The sequence below is a fragment of the Poecilia reticulata genome, chromosome 6, assembly GCF_904066995.2.
Source record: "Poecilia reticulata chromosome 6, P_reticulata-male-v2, whole genome shotgun sequence".
Classification (NCBI taxonomy): domain Eukaryota; kingdom Metazoa; phylum Chordata; class Actinopteri; order Cyprinodontiformes; family Poeciliidae; genus Poecilia; species Poecilia reticulata.
Window position 1 is genome coordinate 2,740,839 of NC_088835.1, and position 23,705 is coordinate 2,764,543.

Consider the following 23,705-nt stretch of genomic DNA (forward strand, 5'->3'; position numbering starts at 1 on the left):
TTGGTTTTAATTGCATGAATATGACGGCAGACAATTTGAATGATAGAATTATGTTGCATTTGTTGAGTGGCAATGTTTCTTTCAATAAAACATTGAAATAATTGGAAATAAAGTCTGTCACTTAAGTCTGCCTCCACTGGACAAACAACCCCAACAAGACGACCAAACCGTATGTGAAACCCTATTCTAAATAAATACTGTATTTGTTATTTTTTCTTCAGTATGACCATAACTTGTGAAAAGTGCAGTTTTCCAACATTGTTAGTTTGCGATGAAAAAGAAACCAGACTGGAACCAGCAGTTTTAAAGCTCTCAATATTTTTCTTTTAACTTCAGCTTCACACACTTCAGTTCAGTTTACAGCATATCGTGTCAGTCAAAACAAGAAGAGGGAGAATCTCCCTCTCATCTGAACCACCTGGCTTTTAAGGGTTTGGCTTCCACCAAGACTAATTAGAGGGGTGGAGACATTGACATTTCCAGAAAGAAAGAACAAACATTTGTACTAAACTATATTCTTAACATTTTTTTTACACAGTTACAATTAAAGCAGTTTCTAACAAAGCTAGAAACAAAAACAATCTGGATCCAAACAAAATCAAAAATACTGCTCATGGGTGCGCTTCCATGGCAACACATGACCCGATGACCTGTTAGGGAGAGGGTAAATTCCTCACAACAGGCACGTGCAGAGGGAGGGGCTAGGGGTGCTTGAGTACCTGCCCTTTTTGCTCCTTCCCCCAAAGTGCCCTTTTGGTAAATTTTTATTTTTATTTTTATTTTTTATTTTTTTTGTATTATTATTTTCTAAGCCCTCTTCTGACACATAACATGTACTAAAATTATTTTTATTATTTTTTGTACAACATAATAAGCCCTCCGGTCACCTTGTTACCTTTGACCTTTTGCCCGTGACGCTTGACGCAGTTGCCGCTCGCGCAGTGCTATAAGGCGGCTAACTGGAGCTAAACGTAGCGAACGTTCCAGATTACAGAACAGTTTTTGGTGAATAAAAAAAAACGTTTTCGGTGAATAAAGTGGAGTAGACTTGCTACTTGTCAGATGACGGAAAACGTTGAAGTATCGTTTCTGCTTCAGCACAGCAGAGAGGTTTAAGCAGAGAGGTAATGAAATACAACAGACACTGACAGGCCTCTGCATCTACCTTTCTCTGAAGAACTACTGAGTGGGAGGAGACAGCCAGGTGAGGAAAAACTGTTCTTATCTACCGATTCAGTATTTTTATCATACAGCAAACAGGCAGCTCTTTTTTTTATAGATTACAGTCCACTAAAAGGTTGCATTGTGCCCTTATTTATATTTTTAATAATGTAATTCTGTAAAGACAAAATATGTCTGGTGGTCCAGCTCTGATTTACATATCTTGCTAAATTGCTGGTTTGAATATTTCAATACTTTCCTATAACAAAATAGACCTGCAGAAAAAAATTACTAATAAAATATCTTACATAGGCATAGTGTTATGCTCTATATGGAGATGTTCGTTAGTTTTGATTGTACACTGCTCAAAAAAATAAAGGGAACACTTAAACAACACAATATAACTCCAAGTAAATCAAACTTCTGTGAAATCAAACTGTCCACTTAGGAAGCAACACTGATTGACAATCAATTTCCCCTGCTGTTGTGCAAATGGAATAGACAACAGATGGAAATTATTGGCAATTAGCAAGACACTCAATAAAGGAGTGGTTCTGCAGGTGGGGACCACAGACCACTTCTCAGTACCTTTGCTGTCTGGCTGATGTTTTGGTCAGTTTTGAATATTGGTGGTGCTTTCACACTCGTGGTAGCATGAGACGGACTCTACAACCCACACAAGTGGCTCAGGTAGTGCAGCTCATCCAGGATGGCATATCAATGCGAGCTGTGGCAAGAAGGTTTGCTGTGTCTGTCAGCGTAGTGTCCAGAGGCTGGAGGCGCTACCAGGAGGCAGGCCAGTACACCAGGAGACGTGGAGGAGGCCGTAGGAGGGCAACAACCCAGCAGCAGGACCGCTACCTCCGCCTTTGTGCAAGAAGGAACAGGAGTAGCACTGCCAGAGCCCTGCAAAATGACCTCCAGCAGGCCACAAATGTGCATGTGTCTGCACAAACGGTTAGAAACCGACTCCATGAGGATGGTATGAGGGCCTGAAGTCCACAGATGGGGGTTGTGCTCACAACCCAACACTGTGCAGGACGTTTGGCATTTGCCAGAGAACACCAGGATTGGCAAATTCGCCACTGGCGCCTTGTGCTCTTCACAGATGAAAGCGGGTTCACACTGAGCACATGTGACAGATGTGACAGAGTCTGGAGACGCCGTGGAGAGCGGTCTGCTGCCTGCAACATCGGTTTGGCAGTGGGTCAGTAATGGTGTGGGGTGGCATTTCTTTGGAGGGCCGCAAAGCCCTCCATGTGCTCACCAGAGGTAGCCTGACTGCCATTAGGTACCGAGATGAGATCCTCAGACCCCTTGTGAGACCATATGCTGGTGCGGTTGGCCCTGGGTTCCTCCTAATGCAGGACAATGCTAGACCTCATGTGGCTGGTGTGTGTCAGTAGTTCCTGCAAGATTGAAGCTATGGACTGGCCCGCCCGTTCCCCAGACCTGAATCCGATTGAGCACATCTGGGACATCATGTCTCGCTCCATCCACCAACGTCACGTTGCACCACAGACTGTCCAGGAGTTGGCGGATGCTTTAGTCCAGGTCTGGGAGGAGATCCCTCAGGAGACCATCCGCCACCTCATCAGGAGCATGCCCAGGCGTTGTAGGGAGGTCATACAGGCAAGTGGAGGCCACACACAATACTGAGCCTCATTTTGACTTGTTTTAAGGACATTACATTAAAGTTGGATCAGCCTGTAGTGTGTTTTTTCACTTTAATTTTGTGTGTGGCTCCAAATCCAAGCCTCCATTGGTTAATAAATTTGATTTCCATTGATGATTTTTGTGTGATTTTGTTGTCGGCACATTCAACTTTGTACAGAACAAAGTATTCAATGAGAATATTTCATTCATTCAGATCTAGGATGTGTTATTTGAGTGTTCCCTTTATTTTTTTTGAGCAGTGCATATGTCACATTTTTTAATTTATCATTGTTTTTTAAACTCTAAAAGCTGAGTGGCTTTGTTAATATTCTGTCCTAGAATGCAGTTAGATGTGCCCTTTTTTTTAGCACCTGCCCCTTTAGTGGTCTCTGCACAGGCCTGCCTCACAAACATATTTCCCATAGTATTGCTATGGATAAATGATTCTGTGATTTTTCTCAATTTTTTTTAGCTGCTGCACGCTCAGATGCACACACATACATACATAAGGTTAAAGAAGTGACTTCAAAGGGGAACGCTATTTAGGGCATAGCTTAGGTAGAAGCGTAGAAAAGGAACCAGAAACTTTTGTTCAGGGCCATTTCAGTGTTTCCCATAGGAAGCATGGCAATGGACCAGCGCTGAAACGATACATTTCTCTGTTGTTCCAATCAATGTTATCACTTATTTGGCCTTAATAAATTGGACTGATGATTCTGGTTCCCTCTGTGTTAAAGGGGGGAACGGTATCTGATGGCCATATTTCCCTGATTAGATACCGCTCCCCCTTTGTGAAAGGGGTGGGTGGTATCTGATGGCCATATTTCACTCATCAGATACCGTTTCCCCTGTGTTAAAGGCGGGAATGGTATCTGATGTTTATTAAATGACTCATCAGATACCATTCCCCTGACTTAGCACCAGTTGACCAGGGTAGAACATAAGACCCAGGAAGAGAGCAATACGGGATATTTACAGAAAAATGGTTTTACAAAATTACAAGAAAAGGGTGTTAAAAAACGTTAGAACATGGTGCGCCAAATAATAAAACATTAATTAACAAAGCTTCGAGGCAGATCAATTTTCCTCGAATAATTTTAATAATCAAGGTACTCGAATCATTCGAGGAATCGTTTCAGCCCTAATACTGACAAGAACTAAACTGCCAAAAAGAAGTTAATCTGTAGAAAGTCTTGCTGTACCCCTGAGACTCCTGAACTAGAGGCCTCACTGTCCTATATTGTGGCTTGAGGTTCAAAACACCACAGACAGAATTGGGGACAAAAGGGTTCTGGTGTTGTCTCATTTAGATGTGGAACAAGGCTGACTTTGTTCTGAGAATGCAAACACAGTGCTAGCTTGTTGCTGATATTGTCATCAGCATGAATGCACTGCTCCTGGTGAGAAGCATCCAATCAGAGCCAGGAGGAAGGTCTTAACACTGTCAATCATGCTCGTGTATTTGCTGCTCAATGGTGAAGAAACAACTTATCGTTACAGGAAAACTGTTTATTTGCTGTCACCCGTTTTTATCTGGTGCATAGCAACAGATAAAACAAGTGTAGTTTCTGTTTACTGGGTGTTAAGTTGATACATTAGAATTTGGTGAAGAGCAGCTCATTTCTTTTATATCCTGATTCACAAAACCCTACATTTAAAAAACAGTTTTTCTTTTTATCATGACCTTATGATAGCTATGTGAAAAGAGCTGGTTGTTAATGTGGTTATGGAGACACATTTTCTGTAGTTTACCCATGTGACTTACCAAGTCATGGGCCGTGCTACAGAAGTAAATAGTTTATCCAAAGCGATGCTAGCTCCTTGTCCCGTCCATATGACATAAGATTAGCTACACATAAAATACCAACCATTAGTCTGTATAAATAGGCTTGTTTACATTAACTTTCCTCACAGCTTTATTGGACATTTCCTCAGGTGGTAGCGAGATTTAAGTTAAAGATGTTAAACACTGTGTTTAGTGCCTTATCACTCTGATTACTTAGTCCAAATATAACTGCTCTATATGTCAAAGCTTGTTGATCATGGTTGTTGTGTTGAAGAGTTTGTACTGGCTTCAAGGGTTTTATTGCATTTTGTAGCAACAAGGAGGGTTGCTATGCAGGGCAGCCAGCTTTGTTACCTTCATAAAAAGTGGCAGATGATGCTGCAAATGTTAAAAAATTGAGAGATTTTTTTTCCTTCATATAAAAGCAGACTTTGTCCTTGCAGTTATAGCGTTCTACAAACAACGTACTCAGTGGTGTGAAAATGTTTTTACTTGTTCAGAAAACAATTTTATGCCATACAAAAATAACTGTTGTGAGTGTAAGTTACTACAATACATGCAGTATATACAATACACACTAAATGCTAAACTTGACTTTCCTTTCCCTAGGCTTTGCACGAGCTGTCAAAAACACACTCAGATCTTCACATTGTTACACTTGGTAAGTCTGTCTGTACTTTGTTCGTCCCTTATATTTCATCAACAACATTGAAATCCCTGTCTTGTTAGAACCCACCAGTTAGAATAACATAATTTTTTGTTTCATATTTGATGGCTTAATGTTATATCCTTCATGAAGTCCTCTGTGCAGTGCTTAGATAAATGTGAACAAATAAGTTTCAGTGTGAAAACACAAAGCAAATGAATAAATAAATAATGATTATAAAATAATGAGATAATTCCAGTGCCCAACCCCACTTGAATCCACATTTCATTTATGATTGTGGGTCAAAGTTGTTTGAATAGAACAGATTGAGGGGTCTGCTTTAAATACTGAGGCTAATTGGTATGTATAATGGGCACATTCTATAATAATATATAAGAACTGGTGAAAAGTTAGTTTAAAAAAATGAGAGAGCCAGAGAGTTCTCTGCAGTAAATGTGGAAATAAACATTGCTGCTGAAAGCTATTCCACAGTAAGAAGTCGTGTGTTGAGCCAGACCAGCATGGCGCTTTTTGTTAGGCAGTTGCACAAGGACATTGTGTACACACCTTGTCCTCCTTAAGGTTCTTCAAACCTGTTTGGACCTGTGCTGATCTGACTCCGTTTTCTTTTTTAGTGAGAATGAAAGTGCCCTCAAATAACATGCATTTTGATGCTCGTTGGTGCCCAAACTGATGGACATTTACATCTACATTGGACAAACACTGAGAAAATATTCTGTTTACTTTGTAATCATTTATTGAGGGTTCTCATAAATGTGAGAACCCTCATAAATGGGGTCAGTTTCGTAATTTAGTTTAAAATAATAAAATATTAAAATGGTGAAAAAATATTGGTTCCAATGCCCCTTGAATAAATAACACTGAATGCAGTCACATTTCAGTGTATTATAGGCAGGGGTGAAAGTAGTTTTAAATTCTTGGGGGTACTATGACAAAAAGTTTCTGTGCTGATAAATTTTTTTGCGAAGCGATAAAAGCTGGTAGCTCTTGAATTGCTACAAAATAAAGCTGCATTTCCTTCAGCCCACTGGCTGCAATGTTGACACCTTGAGATGCCATGAGACCTAAATCGTGAACATCATGGCATGGAGTGCATCACAGTTTTCCATGTCTGGCATATAACCTTTCATTTTATCTTTTAAACTGGTTCTATTGATCCTCTGTCCAGAGGGCAGAGGGATCAGCCAAGCTGATCAGTAGCCAATCAGCTTGGCCACTGATTATAATCAGTAGCCCAGCATCATGACCTGTTTGTTCAGAAGATCCTGCAGCTTCCACTTCTCTTCCTAACATGATGCCTCCTCACCCTGACTCTCATACTGACAGGAGGAACCACAGAGCTCTGTTAGGTTAAAGCTCATCTTCTGAAGTTGGGATATTTTTCCTCCAACAGGTTCCAGAGGAATCACCTCAAACCAGATGTTGGACTGGATTTTATTTCACTGTCATTTGTTAGCTTCTCATTTTCAACAGTGGAGCTATAAAGGTTGAAAAAGGTTAGCATTTTGGATAAAGTCTCATCAACATAAATATTTCCACTAAATAAGAAGCAAAAAAAATTGATAGAGGAAAAACCTCTCAGACTCTGAGCTCAAAGCAAGATGTCAGAGAGCAAGGAAACTATTATTTTTGAATTAGACAATTTAATTTCACATAATTATCGCGGTAGAAGCCATTTGTTTGTTAAATAAAATGAAACATATTTACCGTGTTTGATGTTTGTTGTGTCGTATAGTCACAAAGAACAAGGTAATTAGTCCAAGTTTGTTGTTTATTGAACGTTCAGAAATTACAGCGGCTGTGATGAGCCACAGCAAAGCTAAATTAACCCGAACAGGTGATCAACTCAAAACCACTCGCACCTTTTTACTCTCCGTATCTCTTTGTCATTTAAGCACACCCGTTGCGGCGGCAACCACCTGCGCTCCTGGAGCCGAGAACATATTACGTTAAAAACATCAAGTCCGTTACGATATCAGGTTTTCAGGCTTGATATTTATTTTGCGTTCAATAATATGCCTCCCTGAACACAGTGGTGGTTGATTAGTTAATTTTAAACTCCTGCTCTGCTCGTTATTTTGGTAATGGAACCGAAACGCACAGAATTGCACACCTTGTCGAAATTATAATGATTGTTGCTGTTGTTGTTGTTGTTGGGTCATTAATTTGAACACGTTTTGTTGATTTTGTTGTTGTTCTTTAATAAAGTTATGAACGCTTTAAGCCAATCAGAGGACGTGCTGGTCTCAGCCTCCTGGCAGCGTTCAGTTTGTCACCTGATGCCGAGATCAACTCAAAACCTCTCGCAATCGACGTGTTGCAGCCCTGCTCTAGCAAAGCACAAACTAGCAAAGCAGAAACCATATGAAATGAGAAACAAGCTATTTTTTAACGGATTAATTGTGTTTTAGATTGTTCTTGAAAAATTAATCAGTCACGGCTGATTAGTGGGCGCACTCACAGCTGCACAGTGAACCCATTTTTTTTTTTTTTACTGCTGCAGCCGCTCTCCTCTCTCTTGCAGGTACTGCGTACCCCCGCTAAATCTCTTAGGGGTACGCAGTACCCTACCGTACCCCCCTACTTTCACCCCTGATTATAGGTTAAGGCAGAGGTTCCCAAACTGTGGGGCGCGCCCCCATTGCAGGGGGGGCGCGGGAAGCCATCTGGATGAAAAAACAAAAAAAAAATAAAAAAAGAACACATACCTGCTGCTGTTGTGCAGAGCTATATAGGTGTGTTAGAATCATGGCAGCAAACCAGCAAAATGCAAAGAACTTTTAACAGTTTTCCCCCCAAACTAAACCGACTGAGTTGAGTAAAGCTGTTGGATGAAGGTAATGTTAGCTAAAAGATCACTAGCTAATATCAATACAGCACCTTAAGCTTGTTAACAAGCAGCTTGAACATAGACAACAACAGTCTGAACATAGACTGTTGTTGTCTATGTTCAGCTATGATTCATTTTGCCCCCCAAAAAGTTGATTCCCCCCCTTGTTCGTCTGGAGCCGGGGCTGTGCACACACATCATTCATCCAGACAGTTATTTGTAATCCATAGGGGGGGGCCCAGAAATAGTTTGGAAACACCTGGGGGGGTCCAGGAGAAAGAGTTTGGGAACCACTGGGATAAGGTAAGTTTTGGGTTTTGTAGTTTGTAATTGACAATACGTTTGTTTGACTGCCACACATTTTCAGGTAAAAAGTTTATGGATTTACACAAACTTTCATGTAACATTAATTTTTTTGCATACTTTTTACATAGCCACAGTCGCCCCACTGTGTTTGTGCATCAAACACTGTGCCGCAACAGTTTTTGAGTTATGCACGCTGTATACCCGAGGCCCCAGGTCATACAGGGTGAACCCAACACATAGGACTCAATACCAACAGCAGTGACGACAAGTTGACATTTTTCAGCTTTCTTGTCTCGCAGAGCTTGCACATCTGTGTGTACAAGCTCAAAATTTCACAAGCACAAATTTTGTAGGAGGAGGGCAAGTGATTGTTGCCTCATCACTCACATTTCACAGGAAATTAATGGACAAGGAGCGATGTTGCCTGCTGTGTGTCAAACAGTCAGTCATGGATGTATATTTAAACACTTTAGAGACTGAATGTATTGATGCTGGGTGGCCACCCATGTGTAAACACTATAGTCTTGACATGGTTGTCCTTCTTCAGGCTCCTCTCTCTCTAACCTTCTTTCCTGTCAGTTCAATACAGGCTACTAGTGATTGTAAATTGCACATTCATGTTTCTGTTCATTCCAGATGTGAGCAGTGAGCAGAACACAAGTTCAGCCTCTGAACAGGTTCAGTCTATTGTGGGAAATTCAGGACTCAACTGCTTGATTAATAATGCTGCCATTGGATTCTCCACTAACATCAGCACTGTGACCCCAGAGGCAATGATGACGATGTTCCAGGTCAACACTGTTGCACCACTCTTTGTAACAAAGGTATGGAAGATCCAAATGCTATTTCCCCCATGCCAACATAGGATTAGTGTTATAGTATGTATGTTATGTATTTGAATGCAATAAAATGCATGGATTTTATTTTTAAAAAGCATCCTTTCTTATATGCAGTCCTTTTTATATCATATTTAACTTTTAGGGAAATATTTTGTGGCACTGCAGTTTGTCCTCTTATTTTAGATGTTGAGACCCATTTATACATGCTATAACATCTTCAGGTCTAAAGTTGACAAATTATCCTAAATGTGCAGATGTTGCACTGTGTATGAAACCAACAAATACATAAACTCTACATTATATTTTCCCTCTGACTTATACAATTCATTTTATAAGGAGAACTGGAGAATTTGGTGGGTCAGCTCAACATTAAAATGTATGCTTAACAAGACTACATTGTCTGACAGAGAAAAGTGTCACAAAAAGGCATAATGACCTGAGAAAAGCCATGTGTGAGGACAACATTAACAGTCTGAAAGCTGATTTACTCCTCTGCCAGACCATAATGTTCCTGTATGCCTTAAAAGCAATCTAGCTCTGTTATCCACTGTTGCTCCCCATTTATTTTGTGTGATAGTGTGGACTAAAATACAGTACTTGTTTTGTAAATGAGTCAACCTTTTACCCACCAAGTCAGTGTGTTTTAACGGGACAGAAAACATTTCATGGATGGAATATGAGGTGCCTTGGTGACATTTTCTTGTTTCACTGTAAGTGAGACGAGCAAAATACGAGCTGTGTTTATATTCTGTTGTTAAACTCAACATAGATTGTACATGAACATCATATACAGGTTCAGTGGCAAGGAGTCCAGCTCTCACTAGGATGAAGCTTGAGTTTAACAACAGGCTTAATGTGAGGCATCATGAACACGTCGTCGTGCCCCTGACATATACTCTCACAAAATGTGTCAAGTACTTTCAGTTTTCTTTTCCTTTTTTATTCTTTTTTTTCTGGATTCACTGTTTATGAGTTGAATAAATAAAAAAAAACTTGAGGGAAGATGACTGTGTGGTTTAATAAATGTTAACAGATTAACAAAACTTTTCACTTTGCATTAAATTATTTCATTTTCATCAAATAAAGTTCCAGTATGTAAAATATGGTTGTATTTGCTCACCAGGTGTGCGCTGCCTTTCCTGGGGAAAAAGAAGGCAAAACTCAACCACTCACTACTTTTTGCTTTTTAAAATAAGAGCTGTGTAGTTTTTAGGATTAATTGTTGTTTCAAATTGTAAAGAAGGATATAAAATAAGGCATATCATGAATCTATTTTAATTTGCTCATTTCACTGTATTCTTGCAGTCCTGTGACAGAACGAACATAATTAATAATTGCACCCATCTACAGCCGACAAACAGAGTGAGCTTCAGTAGATAAAAGATTTATTTACACAGGAACAGAAATAGCCAAGATGTATAGTTGGGGAATATAAGTTTGCCCATGGAGTTAAGATAATTGGACATTTAAAGAACTAGGAGGTCAAATATCTGAAACACTGCTGGAGGACACAGGTGGAAGAGAGATGTTAGGGATTGGCCAGTTCATCTGATGACACAGGAGAAGACATGCTGTCCAGGGCTCCCATCTCTGAAATCACACACAAGACAAACATAAACAGCATTCAGAAAAACTTGTCCTGCTTCTTCTAGAGCCACATGTTAATCAGCACCTTTGAGGTATTTGGACAGGATGTGTAACTGTAACCTTCTTGCATAGATTTGATATGTGGGGAAAATATTTACATGCTTAAACACTTTCATATTCCTTCATATTTCAAAATTAGGTCATCAGTTTCACTTTAACTCAAAAATACCTTTAAGTTTGAGGTACGACAGGAAATCGATGACAGTGTGGATGACATCTTCATCTCCTATTCGCAAGGAACCTACAGAGGCACAGAAGCAAAATGTATAAACCTTAGAGTTGACTTTTTTTTCTTCTTGGAAAAAAAAACGTTTTTCTGGAAGGCAGTTTTTCTGACTTCCAGGTTTTTCTTCAAGCAACTTTCAGCAGAATATGGTATAAAATCTGAGTGACAGACCTGTTCTGAAGTCTTCGTCCTGGCCCATGTCTCTCTTGCCAGCCAGACCCGCCTTGTCTCCTAGTGTCCTGTGTCCATCTATTCCGTCTGGACAGTGAGGAGTGACCACAGTCAAATGTAATCATACAAGCAGTGAAGCGGTCAAATTAGTTTTTTAACCAGTGCAGCGTTAACTCTGATAATTCATTTGTTTTCTACAACTTAATGGAAGAATGATTTCCAAGCTAGCTTAGCTAAAAATGTCATTTGACAGTTAAAAGCTTAACTATTTTGAGGATAAGCACCCCACTGTTTCAGAGGCATCATGCAGACACACATACATACATACATGCTCTCTAAAGAGTTCAAGGACAGTATTAACAGTTGGATAACTCAGCACTGCATTTGGTTTGTTAATGTTTTCTTCAGTTTTAGAACTTGTACAGACCAGCTGCAGGGCTTGGCTCATGGAATTGCAATGAAGCTGAAAACAGGACATTCAAAATATGACTTTTAATGCAAACACACAAAATGTCCTATATAAATTTAAAAATAACAGAAAAGCAAAGTGGTTTTCTAGGTGGTAGCAGTTGTCATTAACACTGACTAACAGAGCTTTAGATTGTACTGAAAAGGCAACATATTCTCACGCCTTATCCAAGAAGCTGTTTTGATTTATTTTTGTTTTTTTCTTTTATTAATTCAGTAACTGGGGCTGTTTGTCTTAAGTTATTTATATTTATGTACAGGGTTCAGGGTTTCCCCCAGAAAACCTGCTACGCCTGGTGGTCAGTCTACCATGTTTTTATATTAAAACATGTTAAGTTGACAGGAAATGTAAAATATTACTGGGTAATATTTTACCCAGTAAAATATTACCCAGACAACATTACACTGGCAATGTTGTCTTCCAGTAACATTGCCAGTGTATTGGCAATGTTACTGGAAGACATTGCCAATACACAGCTATATAGGTGTAAAACGACAAACCAAAAACAAAATACAATCAAAACGAATAGAAACAATTTTCACTTCTGTTAAATCTAAATTAAAGTTATCAGTTAGTGGAAAATACTTTTAATGCATTTAGAGCTGGCCCATGGCCTAAATGAACTAAGCATCTCAATGGCCCCATAAATGCAAACATTTTAACACAGACCACCAATACAGAAATGTAACATTTGTTTACTGAGAATCAGTTCTGTTAAATCAAATGCTTTCAAACAAAATAAAAGATTTTAAATTGTTTAACATTGACTTTGTAAAAGTTCAAAGAGCAATCTTCACAGTTAAGAATGAGAATACTTCAGCTACAATCTGAAGTATTCTCCAAAGAAACACGACTACTCAGGGAGTTGATATAATTGCAGGTGAAGCTTCTCCAAAAGAACACCTGGCAAATCGTCTAGTTTGGTGAGAGGTGGAGAGCCAGCTGCACTGGGGTAAACTTGAGAAATGCGGCTGCGGTGATGCACTTGGCGATAACATGTAGAGATGCCAGCTGATTGCTATGCTCCCAGCTTCATGCTATGTTCAATACATTAAATATAAACCCCTTTTCTCAGTAATAAGTCTGCTCTGCCGGCTCAATACTCAGCGCAGCAAAGACGCTTGCAGTTCCAGGTTACTGGTGAAACCCTGTACATCTAACAGTGAGTAGAAATTTATAAATGGTTATGCTTTTAAAAAAAAAATGAAAACATTTTTTTAAAAATATTATTGGAACCAATTGAAACAATCCCAGTGAACCTGTTTGCCTGAGGCAGATCACACTTAGAGACAGTTGATGTATTGTGCTGTGGTCATTATAGAAGCCAGTGATACCAGTGTCTGCCATCCAGACATAGGTAACTCTTAGTTCATGTGGAACCAGTGTCTGCACACCCACATAACAATGTGGAATGACTACAGTAACGTAGACATGAACTGCTGATGGACATAATCTACAGAGACCACAAACCTCCTGCAGAGAATGACTGAACTCCAAACATGTTCCCTTCACATCATCTCAAGAGCAGGGCAGACAGATCTTCATGGAAAGGGTTGCTATGTCTGAGCTGCTGCGTTTGGACGCTTTAAGGCTTGGGCCTTAAATCACCAAAAGCCGAGTAAAGCGAAGCGATGTAAGGTGATGCAGTGGTGTAAGGCTAGCCAACGATGGACACTAAAGAAGTGGAGCTACGTTCTCAACTGTGACAAAACACACTTCTGTCTAGCTAGCCAATGGACAAGTCTGGGTTTGGCAGTTACCAGGACAACAGAACTTACACTGACTGCGTTGAGTCTAGTATAAAGTTTGATCCAAAGAGATGGTGATATGAAACAGTTTTTCAGCAGATGGTCTCAGCCCCTTAGTTTCAGTGAGGAGAGCATCCAATGCTTCTGCATGCCAAACATTTTGGACAACTAGATACAACTAACTGTGTGATGTAACATTACTGAGCACCAGTGAGGTCCATAAAAACATGAGTGATTAAGTTTGGTGTGAAAGAACTTTAGTCCGGTTCCAAATCCTGACTTCAACCACCAGAACACATTTTGGATAAATCTTGGTGGAGACTGTGAGCCAAAAACAGACAGCAGAAATACCCTTTTTATAGAGTGGTGCCATAAAGTCATAAAGCTTCTGGAAGTGGAAAGATATCCCATAATAGTTTAAGTTGTTATACCTACAAAAGGTGGGTAGAAATCATATAAAACCAGATGGATTAAGAATAAGATTTAACTTGAGTTAATTTGAGTGTACAGTTAGATGAGTGAATACTTTTGGCAGGACAGTGTTTCCTGGTCTACGTGTGGGTCAAGTTACATCCAAAACAGGTCATTCTTTATAGATACTTAAATTCATGTTTAAATTAGTTTTGTCTGTGGATGAATTTACTTAGTTTAACTAAAAAAAACATTTATGTGTGTCAATAAAAATATGCAAGAAGTTACAATGAGAAAAGTTTTGCTTTAGGAGACAGACTGCTGTTTGGTATCTTATTTTTTGTTACTACAAAAAATACTGATAGACATAAATGTAAAAAAGAAAAACACAATAACAAAAAAACAAACATAATGTAAGGTATGTATTTATGGTTATAGAGATTTTATGTCTGGGTATAGAATATTTTGCAGAATTTTGCAAGAAAATATAAGGACAATCAGAAGACGGTGTCATGATTTTTGTGTGTTGGGTTTTGCTGGGAGTCAGATGATGATTTATTGCTATTATTATTTCCATGGGAATGGTGATGTTGCACTTCCATTCTTCCTGTTTATAAATGATGTATTTTTATTTAATCCAGGTCTCTTTTTTTGAAAAGATTTTTCAATTCTCATTTTCTGCAGTATTTTTCAGGATGTTTCCAACATCACTGGTCTGGGTTTTACTCAGTTTTGCTGTAAGCAACATGAGCCCCAATCTGAAGTGACATCAATGGAAAATAATCACTGCCATTCAAATTTACCTGCTTCGTCCTCTCCAAAATGATGTTATTACTTAATTATTGCTTTTTTCAAATCTGAAACCACTTGTTAAAACAGTCTAGAAGAACATATAATCAGACTTATAATCAGACTATGAGATTTACAGGAGGTTTTATAGATTTTTTTTTGTGATTCAAACTTATTCATGTTGCACTCAATTCCTTCTGTTTAACGCAACTGCAAAAATGCACCATTGGAATGGAGAAGAATGGCGGCATGAGAGAACAGCATGAGGATGTGTCCTCTGATGGACAACAGAAGCAGCTTAAAAGAAAAGATGTTAACAAAGAGCAATTCCTGCCCTGGTGCCAAGGCCCTGCAGCGGCTGTATGTTTCTATCTTACATTGAGTGACCAGCTCGTCTCTGCCTCTGGCACTGGGGGAATCCTTTATCTGAATTAGGTGATCAATACGACCTGAAACACAGGATGAGGCAGGAGCAACCTTTACCTGGGCTCCACACACACACGCACGCATGCACACACACTGCTCAGGGTCCAGGCTTTGTGTTCTCAACTAACTGGACCTTCTTAGGAACACACACGTACGCACGCACTGATCTGGACACCCATTATTAACTTAATGTGTCCTCTGAAGCTAATGAAGTCATCTTCAAATTACACTGCATTAGCACTATGAAGACGGACACAGACAAAGAAACACATCATCACAAAGATGAGCTCCATCAGCTCTTTTGTGCACTTTGTTAAATGAGCAACATTTTCAGGGAGAACAAAGAATAGCGGATGGGTGTGAGCTGGTGCGTGCGTGCGTGCGTGCATGTGTGTGTGTGTGTCTGTCTGTCTCATGGGGTGTGTGCAGTCTTACTTACGAGGACCTAACAGGTAGCCAGCACTGTTCAGAGTCCAGCCACGCTTCTCTTTCGCCTGCAGGTTCCAAAGACACAGCAGGACAAACTCATTCAGACGTATTAAATATTGGTATTACTATCAGACTAATGGGGTGACCTTTTCTGTTAGATCCACAGTTTTCACTCTTCGCCAGTGTTTATTTAAAAGTAGTTCAGCACGGGGGTGAAGCCTTCAACTGCTGCTGCGCAACTTACAGGTTTCAACCACTTTGTGGTTGAAACTTGCTAAGCATATTCAACATATGCTTAGCTATATGTTGAATATTGAATATTGTATCAGACATATTATTTATTTATTGTCCAGCCAAATATTATTATGCTAAATGTCACCTTTGCTAAGTGAGTTCTAAATTTTCACAGCTGTCTTTTAGCATTGCTGCGTTTCACAGTTTTATCTTTATTTGTAAGTTTTGGAAATTAGTTTCTTTTAAGGAATCTAAAAAACATTTTACAATGTATTAAATATTACATTGAAAAACAACTGTTTTTCTTTTCTGTGTTAAGACACAGATCAGAAGAAAATTAGATCTGGTTTGATTTTCTTTTAATGTTTAAAATAATGTATAAAAAAAATAATAACACCCTCCAAATATCAATTTATGCAAAGTTGAATATTTACTTCATAATTCACATGATTTCAATCATTTAAACATAAAACTATGAGGTTACAGAGCTACAGCTTTAATTCAATTCAGGTTTTTACTAATGGAAGCCTTAACCGTCTTGTAATGTTTGTTAAAAGCTGAGTTGGGATTGGCTGTCTTGGATGTTATACATGAACAAATAAATTTGAGAAATGGGTGGAAAAAATAAGACGTTATTATGCAGCCATTTGTAAGTTTATAATAGGTAAATGATTAAAACTATATAATTCGTCAACTTCACCTTCTGCTAATACAATGAAATTAACAAATATTTTGCAAAAATTATTAGTGGTTTAGTCGTGTATTTAAGTACTCACATCTACTTCTAAATTCATTTATGTCTGTATGAAAAGAAAAAGGTTACAATTAAATATATTTGTTGTGAGAATACCAAAGGACAAATAAAGAAGAAGAAAAAACAGAGAGCATCCATGAGTGGTTTTAACAAACAGGTGAGCTGTGATATGTCTATGTTCAAATAATTAATCCAGATTTGATTAGTTTAAAATGTCTAGACTTTGAACTAAAGCATAGCATAAACTGGTAACGTGAAACTATTGTGTCAAATGGACAAAGTTGCGGTAGCGGCGCAGAAACTTACCGCAATAACCAGGCCGATGGTCTCAGAGAGGGTTGCGCAAAAGATGAGCGTCACGCAAAAAAAGCCGAAGCACCTCTGCATCTGAGTCAGAAACAGAATAAAGGCTGAATAAAAGCCCCACTTCATCAGAAACGGTGCTGGCAAAAAAAGCGCGCCTACCTTTCTTTGATCGGTCTGTCCTCCAGGTGGCGCTGTCTGAGCTGAAGTTGCCGCTGAGTCTTCGATCTGTTTGGGATGAAGTGAGGACTCCAGCCTCCTTTTATTGGCCTCAGCAGCCCGATCCTGGGGCCGCCTGCTGCCGTCAGCAGCCCCTCCTGCTCCTGCACACAGGATGGGGAGGTTAGGCAGAATTCAATAGCAGGCCTGGCTCATAACGCCATCATCAGATTTTTCCTTGTCGCCCTCGGAGACCTGAGATTGAATTTTACGGAGAAAACACGCCTGTCTTATATTTTTCCCTTCTAATCTGATCAAGAGTTCATTTCTTGAGTTCCCTCCATCACCGAGACTCCTATTGGTCGATAAAGCATCTTCTTGTCAGTGATCATAACCACTTAGGCGTTTTATAGCGTATATGAATATAGATACTTTTATTTCTAGCCTGGAAATGTTCTTATTTATTTTAGTTGTTGTGAAGCTGCTTGTGTGGTGCATTTAGTTCTGAAACAACGGACTGCCGTTTTATCCAGCTGACTAAACAGGTAGTGGTCTTTAGAAACCCCACCTGAGATTCATTCATAACAATGCTAACCTATATGATTCAAACATACTTTTTACATTGAATAAGCCTGGAGACATCAAGGCTTGGAGTGTTAAATAATATTACAAATGTATTTGTCATTATTGTCAATGGACAAAAATCTTTGTAATATTTAATGATGAAGATTTATGATTTATTAGAATGCGCCCGTCTCTGATGAAGACAAGAGGACAGATAAAAGTGAAAAAATGATCAAATGATTTATGTACCAGCATAAATTCTTAATGCTGGTACTGAAAAATGTCATAATATGAAATCTACAAGAAAAGAGCTTAAAAAACAAAAGGAATATTTTTGTAGGATATAACTTCTTCCCACCACAAACTTGCCAGTTTTGACTTCCATAAAGACAGGGAGAATAAAATAAAGACATGGGAGAATAAAACATGGAACAATAAAAGATACGAGAAAGTTTTATTCTCTGTTGAGAATGCAGTTCGTCACCCAGTATGAGTTCTTATAGGAGGCCCTTCCTGCATCTAAATCCTCCAACTGAACTCCACTGAAATTGTTTGGAATAAATTTCAGGAGAGATTTACATTAATGGAGCTGGAACAGATTTTCTTTGTGATGCCATTTTCACCACATGGAGCAACTTTTCAATCAGCCAGATGGAAATATTTTTAACTCACTTTTAATTCTGTGTTATAGTCTTAAAGTTTTGATCAGTCTGTAAAAGTTTATCCTGTTTCTTCTTATTGCATTTTAAGCTCAATATACAATGCAGTAGGACTTTGTTTCACCAAAAACCTCCTGTTATCTTCCTGAAATCTGCGACTTCAAAGGCCCTTGGAAGGGCGTCTATGAATCTATGAAGTGAAAGCTTGGTCCTTTGGGGAAAAAAAGACTATTTTGTGTACATGATGTTGCAACTCTGACCTTATGTATTAAAAAAATGCAAAAAGTATTTTACTTTTCATTGTATTAATTAAAAAATATGACATTAGTCAAGAGATATCCATTGACCTTTATCTATAACTTGTCACTCACAACAAGATCATTTCCACATCAAATTTTTGGCATCAAATTGCCAAAGTCACTCCAATGTTTAAAGCTGGGGACTTTGCAAATTCTGAAATCCTGAAAAACTGTTGGGAAAGACTCTGTAATAAACAACAATAAACAACATATTATCAGACTATCGGTATGGCTTTAGACATTACTGTTCCACATCACACAGCACAGCACATGATAAGATTGTAAACAACATGGGCAACAAAAGCTTTGTCACTGATTTTGTTTTATATTTAATTATGTTGTTTTTATGGAGAAAATGCATAGACAGCTGAACATCTGTGGCATAAATGTTGGACTGTACACTATCTCTGCAAACATGTTCTTTTAGTATTTGGCTGGAAATGCAGAGGAGTACATTATCATTAGTAAATATTTCTAGTAAGAATTAGTGTTATAGGTAACCACAATTAGTTTCATGAATTAATCTTTAAAAGTCACTAATCCCAACCTACCAGTTTTTTTTACCACCACAGTCAGTGTGCAGCACTGTTCTGAACAACCCAACCCAACCCATCCTGAGGTTCAGTGAGAGATAATAGAAGACAAATTGAAAATTCGATTGGGCTACATGAAACTGCTCTCATTTTCATAATGATTATGCCTGTGTTTGTATGTGCGAACAAACAATAAATTAATAAACACTGAAGTGGTTATTAGAAATGTTATTAGGTTTACCTTGATTACATTCAATCATTCAGATAACATTCTCCAGTTTGTCCCTGACCTCCTGAGCATTTGCTATTCTCCATTTGATCATCTCATTCATCTGCAAGGGTTGCTTCAGGGCTGCATAGTTCCCTAATTAACATTTACACAAATCATTTTGCCTTTGCAAAAGCAATAGCGTTGTTATTGCTAAACCTGATTATGGAATCTCTTTGAAGGTTTATTTGAAGAGGAAGTTGTTTGGTTGGCTTCCAATGGGAGATCAATGGTTCGATCCTCAGCCCCGCTTTGTGAAAAAGTGTTTGAAGGTGTTCAACACTGAGCTACCACGTGTCTCCTCATAAGCCTATTGCTTCTATGTCTTGATGGATGTATCTATGAAGGATACATCCATCCATTCCAAGGGCTCCACAGATTAAGTGAAAGTATTCATATCATTTGAACTTTTTCACATTTTATCACATTACAACCACAGTTTTCAGTTTGACTTGAATTTTGTGTGACAGACTAACAAAAAAAACAGAACATAACTCTGAAGGGAAAGAAAAATATAAATGATTTTCCTTTTTACGTTTCATAAAAACCTTTAAAGTCTGCTATTGATTTGAATTTAGCCCTTTTACTCTGATACCCCAAAAACAAAGTAAGTGCATCCAAGATCCTTCAGAAGTCCTTTATCTACCTAGTAATTTTTCACCAAATCACCTCCCCAACACTTCCTTCACTTATCCTCTGATCCTCACCATGTTCAATTGCCCAGATGTTGTCCTGATCCAAGTTCTTCAGGTCTTCTCATTCATCTGCTGCACCTGGATCCTAATCCATTGTAACAAACAATAACAACCAAAGCTAAACCACAGTGTCTTAGATTAATGGTTCACAACCCTGGTCCTCAAATCCCTCTGTCCCACATGTTTTCAATGTGTCTCTGTTCCAGCATACCTGATTCAAATGACTGCATGACCTCCTCTACATGCCATCTAGTTCTGCTAAAGCCTGTTAATCACCAGTTATTTATGTCAGGAGTGTGACAGAAAGGAGGCATCTGAAACATGCAGGGCAGGGGCCTTGAGGACCAGGGCTGGGAAATACTGACTTAGATCATAGCATATTCATGTGTTAGAATGGCAAAGTCAAAGTCCAGATTTTAATCCCACTAAGGATGAGAAATTTGCTGTTTACTAACATTCTCCATTCAGTTTGGTGGAGCTTGAGCTATTTTTTAGTAGAGTGTCTGTAGAGAAATACCTCCAAATACTGTCAGCTCTCACTGAGGTTCTACAAATATTGACTGCAACATACTGAATATGACCACATGCCACACTTTTTAGGTTTTACTGTGAAATATATTGAAAACTGTGTCATTTTCTTTTCACTTTAGAATCATAATTTACTTTGTGTTGGCTTAAATAAAACACTAATAAAATATGTTAATGTTTGTGGTGATGGTGGTTAGGGAAAATGTCTGGGTTGGTTATAAATGCTGTTAATGAAATTAATGTTAACTAATATAAAGCAAAGTTCAAGGATGTGCGTGCATGAGTGCGTGCGTGCATTTGTTTGTAATACCTTGTGGGGACGATTTTCCTGACACATACTACGTTGTGAGGACCAATTGCTCCTTGTGGGCCCGAAGCCTGGTCTCCACAAGGGGGTCAGGGGTTAGAGTTAGGACTAAGGTTTGAGAATTTTCACTCTTGAGGTACGATGTGAATTGAGTTTTGGTTAGGGTTAGGGTTAGGTATGTGATGGTTAGGCTTAGGAAAAGGGTAAAGGTAAGGTTTAGGCTGTAAAAACGAATGGAAGTCAATGGAAAGTCCCCACAAAGATAGCCATGCAAACGTGTGTGTGTGTGTGTGTGTGTGTGTGTGCGTGTGTGTGTGTGTATGCGTGTGTGCGTGTGTATGCGTGTGTGTGTGTGTGTATGCGTGTGTGTGTGTGTGTGTGTGTGCGTGTGTATGTGTGTATGCGTGTGTGTGTGTGTGTGTGTATGCGTGTGTGTGTTGATCTGAATACTACAAGGATCCCATCTTCTCTAAATGCTAATAAGGTTTAAAAAAGTAAGTTAGCTCTGTGCTTTTGCTCCAGACCAGCAGGGGTGCACATGTAATATGATTGACCCACAGCTTCAGAAGATTTTTCTTTCACTCTAAGCTTGATGCAGTTATAGAAGTCTAGGATATTAGAAGTAAGCATGACGCATGAAGTAAGTATGACGCTAAATAGGCATGGAAAAGAGAATATTACTGCTCGGGGTGAAATAAGGCTGAAGCTTTTTTCAGGCAGTTGAAGATCATGAGGCAGGACAGACTCATGACAGTTTACCTGGCCAGGTCTAACACAGAGACACAAACTGACCAGTTTGTTTTTAAAATTTGAAGACCATCAGTCACTTTATAGATAGCAATTCTCACCACTTGGTGCAGACAGGCAGATATTTACAACTTTACACAGAGTACATCACAGGATAACTAAATCAATTAAAAAATATAAATATCACCAGAGCATCATCTTTGACCCAGGCACCATACTCAAATGCTTCTCAGTATCCAGGAGCTGACAGCATGTTAAAGAGTCACAGACGAGTGCTGCTGAATTTTCTTTCTGATGAAGAAAGGCTTTAGGGATCAAGAAACCTCTTATTCAGAGTGTTTCCGATTTTTGATCACTTCACTTAAAGAAAGATTCCCTGATTTTAAAACTTTGGCTGAAGAGGCAGAGTGCTGATTCAGCCTCCAGAACAACTTCATGACCCAGATGGCCCAGATACTCCAAGGGCCAGGAGAGATTCAATGATTCGACTGTGTTGTCAGCTGAAAGGGAACTGTATGAGAAAACCAGTTTCCATGCAGAAACATAATATGAGCTTTTCTTCTATACTATGTTTCTAAATGACACTTTCACTTGCATCAAGGTGTATGATGTCTTTCTTGGATCTTTTACAAAAGATGGCAAGTGTTTTATGAGACCATGGCATTATCCCCTTCACTCTTTGGATGATATTGTTTGTTGTTTTGTGGTGCCTCCATCATCTTCTGAAGATGTTGGAGCTCATCAGAATGTCTCTGAGTTGTTACCGTTGACTGTATGATATATTTTTAACACCTCTCTTGTAGGAACATCATCCTTAAAAGATTTGTTCTCATCTTCTTCAATATTCATTAGCGACTCCAAAAAAAGCACCTAAAGTTAACTTGTTTTTAAGAATTTCTCAATTTTTCTGTCATAAATCCCTCACCGGCCTTCTTTGGAGTTCATTTTTATCATGGCAAACATTCCCTCCAGTAAATTGAGGGTAATACCCCTCAAAAGTAAAATAAGGTGCCTTCATCTTCAATTAAACACTTAACTGTGTGCCTAACACCAACTCTCAAGCCTCAACACACAAGTCAGTAAGGAAGGACTCACCTCACCTGCTAACTGTTTGGCAGGAGGCTGTGCTGTAAGAAAGCTGTGCAGAGTACTTTAACCCCATGTTGCCAGTTTCAACACTGACGGACTCTGTGGTGCATGTCTTTGTGACCTGCTGTGGCTTTCTTTTTGTGGCTGTAACTCCATCTACCTTTTCCTGGACCTGTTAATGCTACCATAATAGCTCAGTAGTCATATCCTCTTTCCTTTCTTTGTGTTCTCAGAAAATAGGGGTCTGTCCTGCCCTGTCCTCCTCTTGTCTGCTTTGAGCTTGACAGCAACACGTACAGTGCTGTCCCATTCCCAGCTCTTAAAGCATCATAACTGGAAATTCTTGGAGAATAAAAAGAAAAAAGCCCATTACAATTCACATTCCAGTTTCTTCGTTTCATTTGTTTACCAATGACATTTTAATGTTTTTATCTTGTACGTGGTGCTCTTACTTGGTCCACACTGACTTAGGACAGTTTGTTTGTTAATCCCCCATTAGCATGATACATGGTACTTTGTCAGGTATCACTGCACAATGATACCTGTGCTAAGGACCAACCTCGCAATCTTGAAACAAGAAAACGACGCTGTGAGCCACAGCCAATCATCAGCTCGTTTCCACTGTAAATCTTCATGAATTAATTCTTAGTTGCAAGAGGACACATGCAGCCAGAAACACCATTATCCAGCCTTCTATGGCATCAATTTTGATTTTTTTAGGGGAGAAATATTATTTCCGTTCTTTGGGAGCTTGGTGGTCTCTGACTATCTATCAATCATAAGGTTATGAAAATAATGTCACAGGGGAAAGCCATCTTTAGGGTGTAGTTTAGGTAGAGTAAGAGGAGTGGAATTTTACTGTCTGGGCCACTCTGTGATTTTTCCCTTAAGCTCTCATGACAGCGGTCCAGCACTGAAATGATAAACTATTTTCTGTTGTTTCTATACATTATTTTTGCTTTAATAAATTGGATTGATGACTTTAACTCCGTTTTCTTGGTCAGT

The 23,705-nt window shown here is 38.9% G+C and overlaps 1 protein-coding gene and 1 long non-coding RNA gene across 4 annotated transcripts in view; one reads left to right on the plus strand and one right to left on the minus strand.

Annotated features, from left to right (window-relative positions):
• LOC145551893 (uncharacterized) overlaps positions 1-23,705 on the plus strand; it is a 50,698-nt gene that overhangs the window by 763 nt on the left and 26,230 nt on the right. Inside the window, exons 1-3 of one of the 2 annotated variants that reach the window (XR_014087758.1) lie at positions 10-1,204; positions 5,213-5,264; positions 9,043-9,230. This is a non-coding gene — a long non-coding RNA (uncharacterized LOC145551893). Of the gene's footprint in view, positions 1-9; positions 1,205-5,212; positions 5,265-9,042; positions 9,231-23,705 lie in introns of those variants that run through there. The other variant, XR_014087757.1, reaches the window with a different exon arrangement.
• gal (galanin/GMAP prepropeptide) lies at positions 10,609-17,162 on the minus strand. 2 transcript variants are annotated; one of them, XM_008410906.2, is made up of 7 exons: positions 17,015-17,162; positions 16,856-16,936; positions 15,572-15,626; positions 15,084-15,155; positions 11,290-11,376; positions 11,062-11,133; positions 10,609-10,835 (listed from the first exon to the last, which is right to left on the minus strand). In XM_008410906.2, the coding sequence occupies exons 2-7, from the start codon at positions 16,934-16,936 to the stop codon at positions 10,774-10,776; spliced, it is 429 nt and encodes a 142-aa protein (XP_008409128.2). In that variant the 5' UTR covers positions 17,015-17,162; the 3' UTR covers positions 10,609-10,773. The 2 variants fall into 2 exon arrangements, with proteins under 2 accessions (XP_008409128.2, XP_008409129.2); XM_008410907.2 differs by lacking the exon at positions 15,084-15,155.